At 48.7% G+C, this 12,873-nt stretch overlaps 1 protein-coding gene across 4 annotated transcripts in view; it reads left to right on the forward strand.

Moving 5' to 3' along the window:
- Positions 1-3,752: 3,752 nt before the first annotated feature.
- Positions 3,753-12,873, forward strand: part of NOL4 (nucleolar protein 4) — a 201,491-nt gene continuing 192,370 nt past the window's right edge. For 2 of the 4 annotated variants that reach the window (XM_027792460.2, XM_027792462.2), the window contains exon 1: positions 3,753-4,290. In XM_027792460.2, the coding sequence (XP_027648261.1) occupies positions 4,024-4,290 (267 nt within the window). In that variant the 5' untranslated portion in view covers positions 3,753-4,023. Of the gene's footprint in view, positions 4,291-4,932; positions 5,224-12,873 lie in introns of those variants that run through there. The other 2 variants (XM_027792461.2, XM_027792463.2) reach the window with 2 other exon arrangements.

Consider the following 12,873-nt stretch of genomic DNA (forward strand, 5'->3'; position numbering starts at 1 on the left):
ACCTCTCACTGACGTGAATCAAAATTCCTAACTGTAAAACAAAGAAACAAATCCAGCTGAGTTAAATATTGCACTAGTTTCTACTCCCCATTCCCACTCCACACCACAGTTGGTTTTCATCTGCTTTTGTTTGTTCTCTCTCCTGCCATTAAACAGTTTGAAAAAAATAACGGATATTTCTGGTTTTTTTAAGGCATGGTCCAAACTCGACTGAATTTAGGAATCTGTCTCTGCTGAGAAGGCATATGGCTCTTTACATGATCCAAAGCGCTACTCCTGGATACGGAATTATTTTGATATACTAAAGCACTCCTGCTTATTTCAAGCATTTTGCTCATCCATGCTATAACTGTCTGGATCACCACTCCTGGCTGCGTCACGTCTTCCTCTCCCCTCCTTGCTTTGTGAGCTTACTTTGGATTCAGGCAGAGCACGGTATCAGTGTGATACAGAAGTTACTGAGACCCTCAGCGGGAGGCTGGTTTGAGAACAATTATCTGACAGAAATGTTTAGCAGTGCAGCCCAATCTATGTTATGACCCTCTTTCTAAATGTAGATATAATGGCATGTTAAAGTGATGTTACATCTTACAAAGCCTGCTGGGTGAGGGTTCAGCAAAGTTCCCCTCGTTTCCCTCCTGCACAGCAGTTCCTTTGTTACTGCCTCTCCTCCAGATCCTGTGATGGACGGGAGTCCTGTGCTCCTCCAACACTAAAATGGGGCTGCCAAGATAATTTACGGGCCCTGCGGCCAACAAAAAGTCTCGGGCCTCCTCGGGTTATCTCTTCAGCCCTCCTTTTCTCCACCCATTGTGCCAGCTTGTCCTCTCAGATTTTACAGATGCCAGGAAAGGTTTTGGCAACACAAACATCCTTCGGCGCGCTGCTTTTAAACAAGTCTTCTCCTGGCTTCGCCTGTGTCTGCGTCGGTGTTTCTAGACACAAAACAGAAGGGCAGCCACACGGCCGGGGGGAGGGCGAGCGGAGCGGCGCGGAGCGGCGATGGTGCGCTCCGGGCGGGGGATGGAGGCCGGGGTGAGGTGCCCGCGGCGGGGCGGGCCCGGCGGAGCAGCCTGGTCGGGCTGGGGCGTGTGAGGGAGGGCCTGTGCCCCTCGCCCAGCACCTTTCCCCTTCTCCACTGGAAATCCAGGCTCGGCGTGAACAGCTTTGCGGGTGCCGCAGCCCCCGGCGGCCTTTTCCCGCGGGGGGGAAGGTGGTGAAGGCGGAGGGTGCTGGCCGCTGCCCGAGCGTGGGCAGGAGAACCCACGGCTGCCTCCGCGCCGGCTCCTTGCAGGCCCCAGCGGCTGGAAAGCCAGGACCGGCTGGGCTTCTGCGGGGACCCCGCGCCCCGCTTGGCGTCCGCGCAGCTGCGGAGGCAGGGCAGGGGCCTGGGGTCCGCAGGCGCTCGGCCTCCTCCCGCACCCCGCAGCCGCAGGGCCAGCGCCGAGCCGCGGGGCGGCCGCTGGCTACCGGGGAGCGCGGCGCGGTGCCCGCCGCCGCCCGGGATGCACCGCCGCCGGCCGAGACCCCCGCCCGCCGGGCCGCACGGCGCTCCGCCGAGCCGGGCTGCGCGGAGGGTCCCGGAGGCGACGGGAGATGCGGGGAGCGCCGGCGGGGGGAAGCGCGGCGCCTCCGCGCCGCCGGGCGGGGGCCGGGCCGCGGGGGAGGCAGCCACCGCGGAGGGGCTCCGCTGCCCGTTTCCAACGGAAAGCCCGGCCCGGCGGCGGCCACGTGTCGCGGCAGGGACCGCGCAGGGACCCCGCGGCCCCGCCGGCCGGTGCGGCGCAAAGTGCGCGGTGCCGCCGCTCCGCCCCCGCTCCGCCGGCGGCTGCGGCGTGCGCGGGCCGGCGGCCGGGGAGGGGGGGAGCGGTGCGCGGGGGTTTCCGCCGGGGGCGCGGAGGCCGCCAGCCCCCCGCCGCGGCCCTGCGCGCGTTTCTTGCTCCAATAAGCAATAATTAGGTCCTAAGCTAATGGTGTGTCAGCTGATCCGCTCCCTCCGTCGGCGCGCGAGAGGGGGGGGGTGCTGCGCCCGGCGACATCGCCATGGAAACGCTGCCCTCGCCTCTCCCCCCGCGCCCCCCCCCACGGCCCGCGCCCGGCTCCGCGCCGGCCCCCGCGCCCAGCCGCGCCCGCGGAGGCGGGGGCGCCGCGCGCGCCATCCCGACATGGGACAGCGCTGCCCGTCACCGCGCCGCGCCGCCGTCGCCACAGAAACTTTTGTCCCGGCGGCCAATCAGGGCGCGGGGGGGGCGCGGAGCGGCGCTGGGCCCGGCCCGGTGCGCCGCCGCCGCCAGCCCGCCGCGGAGCGGAGCGCAGCGCGGCGCGGGGAGCGGCGCAGCGGAGCGGAGCAGAGCGGCAGGGCGGCGCGCGGCCCCCGGCACGGAACCCGCCGCCGGGCCCGGGTGGGACGCGTGCCCCAGCCGCGGAGGTGCCGGCTGCGGGCGGGGGCGCGGAGCCGGGCGCTGGATGGCGGAGGCGTGGGCGGGCGCGGCCGCGGAGAGGCGACGAGAGGGAGCGCCGCCGCGGCGCCTTCCCCCCGCGGAGGGGGTGTCCTGCTTGGCGCGGCGGGGGACACCGGGGAGAGCGCGGAAATCTCCGGCGTGAGCTGAAACTGTGGCAAAGGGAGGGGGCAAGAAATGAAGATTGCCTTCTTCTTCTTCTTCTCCCCCCTTTAAAAAAAGGGGTTTTGCTCAGCATCCGCACGCAAACTTACTTGAATGCCTTGTAGCCAGTTTAGCCCAGAGACCAAAGGATACCCCGCACCCGAGCAGTCCTACATGTGTGAGCACCATCATCACACTGGCAGAACAACCGAGAGCCGCCTCCTTTCCTTTACCAACATCCTCCTGGGACTGATCTCTCTCTCCTCTGGTCCAATATCCGAGCCTATCTCGTAAATACCTGGTTTGGTTTTGGTGTTGGTTGGTGGTATTTTTTTCTTTTTTTTTTTTTTTCCTCCTCCATCTGCTGGGATTGCCAAGTAAATAGAGGAAAATTCCTAAAAGGGCATCTGAAATTCAGTGGGACTGAATATGAGGAAGTGAAATGCTCACAGACCATTATTTATTTTTTTTTTAATTTAAAAATACGTACTTAAAACGCTGATCGGATGTATTAGGCTTAGAAAATGGCAGGTAAGAACTTTCTTTCTTTCCAGTACCTTCATGCCCGGAGCGGGGATACCTAAAGCAAAGCCGCCCAGCCCTGGAATAAAGGGGGAGCAAAGAGACCAGTTTGCCCTTCAGTGCTTCCTCCATCCTGCGCGGCGAGGCGGCTTTAGGGAGAGGCACAGCCCGCCAGGACAGACAGAAAGCCTTGCCAGAAGGCAGCCGAGAGCTGCCGGGGCGGAGGAGGGTGGGCTTTTTTTTCTTCTTCCCCCCACCTTTTTTGTTTTTTTTTCTTTTTCTTGCCTTCACCTGTACTATCCAGGGTGAATTCGGGTGCAGCTGATGTACGGAAAAGAAGAAGGATCCGAGTCAATATTTTCTTTTCTCTTCGCTAAGCCGAGGGATAGGATTTTAATTATTTATCCACCCGAACCCTCGCCGAGTAAGGCGCTGCTGGAGCCAGTGGGATAGTCCTGCCTTGCACAATTATTAAAAAGACTGATCACGTAGTGGAAGGATAAGAGGAGACTCCACCAGACCCGTTTTGCCTCCTGTGGAAAAAAAATAATAATAATGAAGGAGAACATTGCCACACTATTCAACTGATTGCTGCCCCCCCTCACCCATCCCCCTCCCGGCCCCCCCACCCCCCCCGAACCACCACCACCAACAACCACCACAACAACAACAAAAAAATCCGCTGGGATCTGCCTGCACCGGGACCTCCTTCGCTCCGGCTCGGAGGTGGATGCATTTTTCATGAGCGCTGGGTGAACAGGTGCAAAGTGCGGCGGGGCGGCCCGGCCCCGCACCCCGGCCCGCTGCGGGGCGGCGTGTGCGTGTCTGTGTGTGTGCGTGTGTGTGTGCGTGTGTGCGCCCCGGCGTGTGCATGTGTGCGTGTGTGTACTAGGAGATTATGGAGAGCAGCGACCGGGACATGTACCGCCAGTTTCAAGACTGGTGTCTCAGGACTTACGGGGACTCAGGAAAAACCAAGACGGTGACCCGTAAAAAATACGACCGGATCGTCCAGCTCCTGAACGGCTCCGAGTCGAGCTCCACGGATAATGCCAAATTCAAATTCTGGGTCAAATCTAAAGGCTTCCAGCTCGGCAACTCGGACGAGGTCAGTGGTGGTGCTGGAGGAGGGAAGCAAGTGCTGTACGTGCCAGTCAAAACCACGGTTAGTAGAGAATTGTCTTCCTTGTTCTATGTCGGCCGCTGCAGCCCGCTCCGGGAGCGAGAGGCACAGGGGGAGCCGCAGCCACAGTTGGCTCCTTCCTCCCTCTTCCCCCAAGTCATCATCACCATGTTGCGTTTGCCTGTCACATTATACACCGCCGAGGTCTTTGTGGGTCCTTTTATTTAAAGCGATCGTGCGCACAACACGCCCTGCCGGGTCGGTATCGTTCTGCTTCTCGTCCTCCCGGTCCCCCCGTGCCCCCCGGGCCGCCGCGGCGGGTGTGGGGTGGGCTATTGTCCCGCCGCCGCCGCCGCTCCGGCCATTGTGCCGGGCCCCGGGGCCCCGGGCAGCGGCCCCCCCGCCGCCGGCGGGGCTGATCGATGCGCACGGGGGTAGCCTGCCTGGCGCACAGCCAAGCGCGGCGCCGGTCGGTGATTTGGGGGGGGTTTCCCCGGGATATCGTTGGCTTCTCCCCCCCCCCCCCCGCCTTTTTTTTTAATATTATTTAATTCTGTTTTTTTAGGATTGGTGGTGGTTTGGTTTGTTGGGGTTTTTTTGTTGTTGGTTTTTTTTTTTTTTTAATTCTTAGCCCGCAGCCCTTGAGCCGCCGAGCGGCACGAATATGCCTGGCTGGCTGCGAAGCGCCGGCTGCGACAGCCACGGCGGCGGGGAGAGAGGATGCTCAACAAAGGGAGCAAGGGTTCCGCATGACCGAAGGAAGGCTGTATTTTGTTACTCTTTCTGGGGGTGCGCGAGTCTCGCAGCCGTAAGGCTTAAAACTCGATCTGATGCGCCAGGGTAGCGTGGCATCCCCCGGCAGGCGCGGGAGCCGCAGAGCTGGGCGCAGGTCTGACAGCGGGAGAGCTATTATGCTTGGTGGTGGCAGAAGCGACAGATTTTCCTATTTAAGAAGATGGGGACTGTTGGCTGCAAGTAGGTTTTGCCTATTGAACTCTCTTAATGTATCATTATTCTTACTTCTGATGCTCTGGGTCACGCAAGCTAAGCTTCTTTTGTCTGTGCGTGGGGCGGGTGGGGAGGGGGAGCTGAGAAAGGAAAGCCGGCAATTAAAAATATTCTTGCCTGGGCATTTGGCTTGGATGAGCGATATTCTCTCTCTCTCTCTCTCTCTCTCTTTTTTTTGGAGTGGCGGTTTATTCTGACCTAACGGGAGGGTTGCTGGGTGGCGCAGCAAAGGGGGCTTCTTGGAAAGTATTCTGGGCTGGGCTGTGACGTAGGCTGCCAGGGAAATCTGCCTCTCTCTGCCTCGCTGAAGTCACCAACCTGGGCATTCCCAGAGGCCGCCTTGCATTTGCCCCCTTGTCATCAGCGCCGTCACGGCTGTGAGGAGGCAAAGGTGGGAAATTATTAAAGAGTTTACAAATATGAAGATTGAAAGTGAAAGAGAAGCTCTGGACAGAGTTTGTTCCCTCTCTATGGTTTTTATTCACCAAAGCGTTCTAGGTCTGCCTATAGATTCAGGTTGTTTGGCAGATTTCTGTTCTACCATTAGATGACCGATTGCTAATCTCTGACCCCACAGGGTACTGTAAATACAGTCTATAACAAAGACGTGTCTAGAGCAGAAGTCTCCACTTAGGTTGGTATTTTTTAATATATCTTCTGCTTACTAAAATAATAATTTTGGAGAGCCAGTAGGCAAGATGGTTTATTCCTAAGACTATCCTTTTCACTGCAAGTTCAAAACTGTAACCAAATTCAGTATTTTTTAAAATTACATTGACTACGCTACTAAATAAAAAGGCTAACCTTAATTTTACATGATGGAATTTCAAAATTAAGTGCTGCTCTGGGCCTCTGAAACAAAAGGCTCGGTGATGATTAGCTTGTCTATTTTCTCTCACCTTTGCCAGGCTGTGGAAAGCCTAGAGTCCCACCTTGCATCCCCTCTTCTATTTTATTTTCAGGGCAGATAGTAATTTTTTTTCTCATTCTTTTTTCCTTCAGAGATTTCAGTCAGAGGTTGGGTGCCTTGCTGATCTTACCTTTGTTCATTTGGGGGAATCATACCCTCAAATGAGAATGTCTCTGTATGTCCCTATATATGTATTCATATAGAAGTAACTATCTTTAGACAGCTTAAGCAACAAAACAGGCATCCTGATAAAATAAGGATGCCTGCTAATGAAATCAAGAAAGGAAAGTTAGCATGACCTATCTGTAAGCAATTCCTGAATATCTGTACATTACTTGAACAATGACATATAAACCCTTGCAGAAAAGGTCTTGCATGTAGGTAAAATTTCCTCCTGCTGGCCAATGTAAATCTGTTGTCCAACATAGATAAGAAAAGGTGATACTCAGCATTCTCATACAACGTTCAGCTCTGAGGAACAAATACTGCCCCCTTCCTAAAGCCATCAATGTGGTGTCACTATCCCATCACAAAAGGCAGAGGAGTATTTAAGTAGACCTGTAGGGAGGCGATGGTTTGTATGAGCTATTGGCAGGGCAGAGGCAGCGCCTGCCAGACACTGAAGGCTCAGAAACAATCGTTTTGACAGAACAGGGATGCAGCCCCTGGCCCAGAGAAAGCCAGTAGCAAAGCTTCTATTGACTTCAAGAGGCTGAGGGTTTCAGACAGCCAGGAACGATAAGGTACAGAGGGAAAGACAGGATTTTCATCAGACAGTAATTGTTGGTAAGCATTAAAAACCCATTTGCTCATTTCTTTAACTCTTACTCATTATTTAAGAGTTTATTTATTTATGACCATTAATAAACATTCCCACTGTTTTGTTTGGTTCCCCCCCCCACCTTGTTATACCATACATTTGAGCCTGTCTAGTCCACAAAGACAGCCACAAACAGTAACAGATCCCCAAACCGTGAATCTCTCCCTCATCCTCTTCCCCTTCTTGTCCATCACTTGATCTCACCATAGGTAAAAGTAATTTCAATTTAAAATTAATCACTGCTGGCAGCATGAGCGCTCCCTCTGTAGTAACAGGATGGATCAATTTAAAAGTTGGACGCTACAGTCACAAGCTGGTCAAAAATAAGCAAATATTCAAATACTTTGTTAGGAATTATTCTCTCCTTGAAGCTTTAAGATTTGCTGCTCAGCTTTGCTGTCAGCCAGAGAGATTTGCTCCTGATGGTGCTGTAATCCACTGCTGCTGGTAATTAGACATCATTACTGCTGCGTTAAAGGGAAAGAGAGAAGGAGAGAGGACAGGCTGGGGCTAATTAACTACTTGATTCTAATGAAAGAAAGAGAGCCTGATAGCAACTGGGAGGTTGCACCGGAACAGGCTAGATGTACAACACAGACTTAATTGAAGCAAGGGTGTCTTGCAGTCTCACAGTAGCTGAGGCTTGGTCTGCTTTCATATTCTGTGGGCAGCAGCACATGAGGTATTACTCTGTTTTTTTCCTTGCCTAGTTGGTAAGTAGCTCAAAATCACAGGCCTGTCTTCAATATCAAGTTTAAGCATGCCAGCAAGGAGAATGCATAGATGATTATGTGCTGGCTTAATCTGTTTTACGGGTCTTCTCAAGAGCAACAGGAACAAATCAATTTCTGAATGTTCACATCCCTCTGCGGCCTAGGAGATGCACTTTTGGTCACCAGGCAACAACATCCCCTGCAAAACAGCCATTTTAGGTCCAGAATGGGACAGCACACAGTAAGGTATTCCTATATACAACTCAGCAAGTACCTGCCTTCTGCAACTTTTCAGATTGCTACTTCACTGTAGGTTTTCTTTCATTAAGCCCAAGCTGCACTTTGTGAAAGTAGCGAAATTATGCCTAGCCTAGACACATTGTATATATGTATTAAGCCAACAAATATGCCAAATGGTTGAGAGTATGGGCTCTTCATGGTTGGTACTCACAATCCATAAGGAGGCATGGAACTACTATTTCTACTACAATATCTTTTCTCACTCTATACATGATTTTTATGGTGGATTTTGTTTTTTTGGTCTGTATTTCCTGCATAGTTCTTAAACTGGAACTATTTATTGATTGGCAATTTGAAAACAAATTTATTTTCACCACTTTTCTTTCTCTTGCTTGATGTTGTCCATAGACAGAAATATGGCTCCTAAAATCGGTGTTGATTTAAAAATAAGTTATAAAATAATGGCCCAATCTGTATCAGTGGATTGTAAGCAGAACTTTTCTTTAAAAAAAGAATGGTCAAGATGACTGCAGGATACTCTCAAATATAGAATTTACACAGTATTAGCAAACTAATAGAATATAACCTTAAAGGCCAAGTTCAGATTGCTTTTATGTCATTATTAATTTGGAATGACTCCACTGACTTTAATGAAGTCGCCAGCCTAATGTATGAATTTTCCTGTGCTTTCTTTTATGTTTTTCGACTACAAGCATAGAACGAACTTTCATTCAGAAACCAGATTTTGTTCAGTTTAGTTAAATCTCTAGATCCTCCAGGAGGATCTGGTACTTCTTGGATTGCTGCTAGTAAACCAGTGAGGCTCTCTGCAGGTGCGGTGCTGTACTACTGAAACTGATTATAGGATTTAGGGCTTAAAATTACAGGCCAGTCAGTTCTACAGGACAGGCTGTATCTCAGCCCACCTCTTGTTATGTTAGTGGTGAAGAATAGTAGATGGACATAAGAGTTTATGGTTCATTTGATTTTCTAGAAATGACTGTTTATGAACAATACAAGAAACAGATCACAGTATAAATAGCTTATATGCCAAAATATGGTGCTTTAAATTATCTTATGTTTTATATTGTTCATTATTTTAGGGATTTTTATAGCAATCTGAAAATAAGCAGCTTTGCTTCATTGTGTTTCTCCCCATTTTTGCAGCCGTCAATATAAAGAATGAATAAAAGTGTTTGTCAAATACATATCGGTAGCTCTGTAGCCTACTGAACTGCCAGCACATCATGGCAGTAAGTACCTTGGAAAGGTGATGCTGAGGGTGAGCTATAATTTATCCCAAGGTGCAGTTCTGTGGTAGTTTACAGTCCTGTTAAATGCACCTTCCAGGCTCAGAAGCGGTATTCGATCCTGCCGTATCCGTCCCATTTTAACTGCCCACCACATTTTCCTTAGCCCCTGTTCAGGTCTGCAGAGCTTTGTCTCCTCCCATTACCCACAGCCTCTGCCCTGCTGTTTGCAGACCTCCCGGTGGACTTAGTGAGGGGGGATGCTGGTGAATCAGATAGCGCTGGAAAATGGTCATAGCAGATGGAACAAACTGGGTTTAGTTGGCAACTCTTAATGCAGGCATTCAGCGACGTGTTCATGAACAAAGACAGTAACTCTGTCCTGAAATTTAAAGATGTTAAAGTGGCCATATGTAAGATGCCATCTCCACACGTGTGTGTGAGAGAGAGGCAAAGGGAGAGGTAAAAGAGAGAGAAATGCAAGATTTCTTGGTAACAATGTTGTGCTAGATTTTTCCAAAGAAACATGAGCCAAAGAGGAAATTTTTCAACCTGGAGCGTTTTAAAGCAGTCCTTCTGCAAACCTAGGAAATGTTAATGTTACTTTAGAAACATTAAATAGGGTGTAGCAGTACCCTAGCAAAAACTGCTATTGATGTATTCATCCCATATATGCATGTATGTAGTGAGAGACAGGATGACAGATTCAGTGCTATAACCTGCTGAAGGCCAGGCTTGTAGTTCAAAAGCCCCAATATTTCCAGTGATCCAAAATAGAAAATCCCAGTTTAATTTTCATGCTGCTGTGAACCTTTGCTGAGAAGACTGAGGTGACAGTGAACTTGGTCCTTCACTATCATACCCTCAGCCTCTTGTCAGTGAAGCTGCACTGGATTCAGTCGTGATGCAGCATGGTAAGGACTCCAGCTCAGACACTTCAGCCCTGTGTTTTCTTTATACACACTGAGCGTTGTTTCTGTAGCTACACAGCTACGTGATCAGTGGGAAATAAGTAGGCATTTATTAGCAGGTTAGTGCTAAAATGGGCTGATAGACATCAATACAGCACAACGGGACTTTTTCTGATCTCTTTATGGAGAAAGTTTCCCTACCATCTGAGGTGATCACCATTGCTCTTGTTCAATGCTTTAGACAGAAAGGAGACACGATCTGGAGAGAGTACGCGCATATATACACAGAAAGATTCTGTGTAGAGAGGGCTCATCCTCAACACAGGCCCCTGGGGAAGAGGACTAGTGCTAGTGTTGGACAAATGTGGGAGTTAATGATTCAACTTGCATTTTATGCTACAGAAATAAATTAAAATTGGCTGACATTGAGCCGTAATTTTTGGTATGCTGTTGAAAGAAGGCAACCGGCAGCTGCTGGGTTTCGTCTGAAGGAAGCTATTTGGGTCCTGATCTTTCCCCGTACGCAGGATACACCTGTCAAGAGTTTGCCAGTAAAAGAGGAACAAAACAAGCAGGGCATATAAATGAGATAGATATGGAGAAAGATCATGAGACAGTGTGGCAGGGAACATGCTCCAAGAGGATCATACCAGAATCTGCAGCCTCCCATGCACCACTGAGCATCACAGGTATCTTTTGTCCCTTGTTGAGTAGGTTGACCCTGGTCAACACAGCCCCCCAAATGAGTAGATCTTTCCAGGATGTAAAAGACGTTTTTAATGGTGTAGTTGTCATTTTAACCTGCCAGAAGTCTCTCTGACTTTAGAAAACTCGGGAGGTATTAGCTGGTGCTTGAGACTTGTTTGCATTGTCCTGCAGCAGCACTGAAAGTGATCCTGTAGCTTTCTTAAATTACCTTTTTGTTCTAAAGAGATTAGCCTCAAAACCTTACATTTCCACTAGCAAGGTGCTTTCTAATGGTTTTAAAACATAAAGTATCCAGGTAGGCATTGCCAATATCCAGGAAAAACTTGCTAAAAGTAATGCCGTTTAGCATTCTTCTGGATGTAAAGGGATTTTCTCAGCAGTGGTCAACTTTATCATGGGCATTTGTACAGCCTTCTAACTGCTTACTCAATAACTCTGCAAGCTGCAAAACCTGACAGTTAACTATGTGCATCTGCTGGGATTACAGCTAGTTGTTGAAATTGAATTGTAGGGTTTGAACCCTTTAGTTGTATCTATGGATACTCTCCAACTTAGGGGGGGGTTTACTTAATAGTTCTGATCTATGTCAGAGTTAACCTCAAGTAAAGAGTTTTTTTCAGAAATAAATTTTCTGTATAGACTTGGAAAGACAGTTTTTATTAAATGACCTACTTGAGCCTAGGATGAAGCTCATTCAACCTTTTTCATTTGAGAGCCTGTAATTAAGCTCCTCTGGGAAATGAGAGGTTTTATATATTATATTGCCAGTAAGGTCTGTGTGTCTGAAAGTTGTGTAAATTTTCTTACCCCAAAGTTTTTAATACAAGAGGAGATGGATGCTATAACATTTTGACTGTACTTAAGAAAATTTAGGAGGTGACATCATTTGCACTTAAATGACTTATGACTAACTCATTGTACAATTTTTAAACGAGTGCTCTCTTTTTTGCCTCCGGACTTACATGTACCACTACCAATACTGCCAGGTGGATTTTGTAGAAAACTTCCATTCAAGGCAGATCCAGAGCTGAAGTCACTGCCACTAAATCATTATCTGTAGGGTAAGGCAGCATTGTGTTGGCATATGGGAAATCAAACTTGTGAATGGACCAATGCTCACTACCCTGAGCTGACAGAAGAAGAGTGACAAGCAAGTAATTACACAAGTATTTACATACATTAAGCGAAGAACAGCTACGGTATGGCCAGAAGTTTCAGCAGGTAGGAAAGACGAGGAGTAAAAAAGGTTTCAAAGAACTTTATTTTTCAGTGTGTATCTTCTCTGTTGTGGGTGCTGAGGAAATACCTATCCTGGGTTTACATTTTTCAGGTGATGAAACTGAAGAATGCTCAGAAGTAGAGAAATTAAAAAAAGAGTTGATGACAAATCAAGATATCAATTTGCAGTGCATCGGGACTAATACAAATCTAAGAACACTAAAGAACTTAATGAAATAACTAAAATATTATTAAAATGTATTATTTGCCACTATATATGGCAATGATACTGGACAATGGCAAAAAAAGCACTAGAAAGAGAGAAAACAAGGTGGTAAAGATAGTTCATAGAAATGACAGACCAGTGAACCATATTTCAACACCAGAGGAAAAAATCAATAAGAAAATAATCAAAAATAGAGTTAAGTGTCTATATGAACCATACTTGGGTTTTGCAACTAGTTTGGGTTTTGTAAGAGTTAATTATGTTCCTCTAACCTGTTGTGTGAAGAAGTCTTAAAAACAATTTTCAGGTGAAACTTTGGTTCTGGCTTCCTCTGAAATTAAACCAATCAAATTCTGACTTTATTAAAGCAGGGTTGAAACTTTGGCAGTGATGACAAATGAAAGCTGGTGGAGAGTGGGAAACCATAAGAAGCCTTTGAGAGCTATACAAATGCAGCCCAATGTGCATATATATACACCCATAAGTATATATGTATATATATAGGCACAAACCTCAGAAAAATGAAGGGGTTTCAGCACTGGATGGAAATGCAAATTAATTAGGTTAAGCAAGTCAAAGAAGAATTTGGAGGGAAAATAGAAATATCATAACAAAGGAAAA

Source organism: Falco peregrinus, chromosome 3 (assembly GCF_023634155.1).
Source record: "Falco peregrinus isolate bFalPer1 chromosome 3, bFalPer1.pri, whole genome shotgun sequence".
Classification (NCBI taxonomy): Eukaryota; Metazoa; Chordata; class Aves; order Falconiformes; family Falconidae; genus Falco; species Falco peregrinus.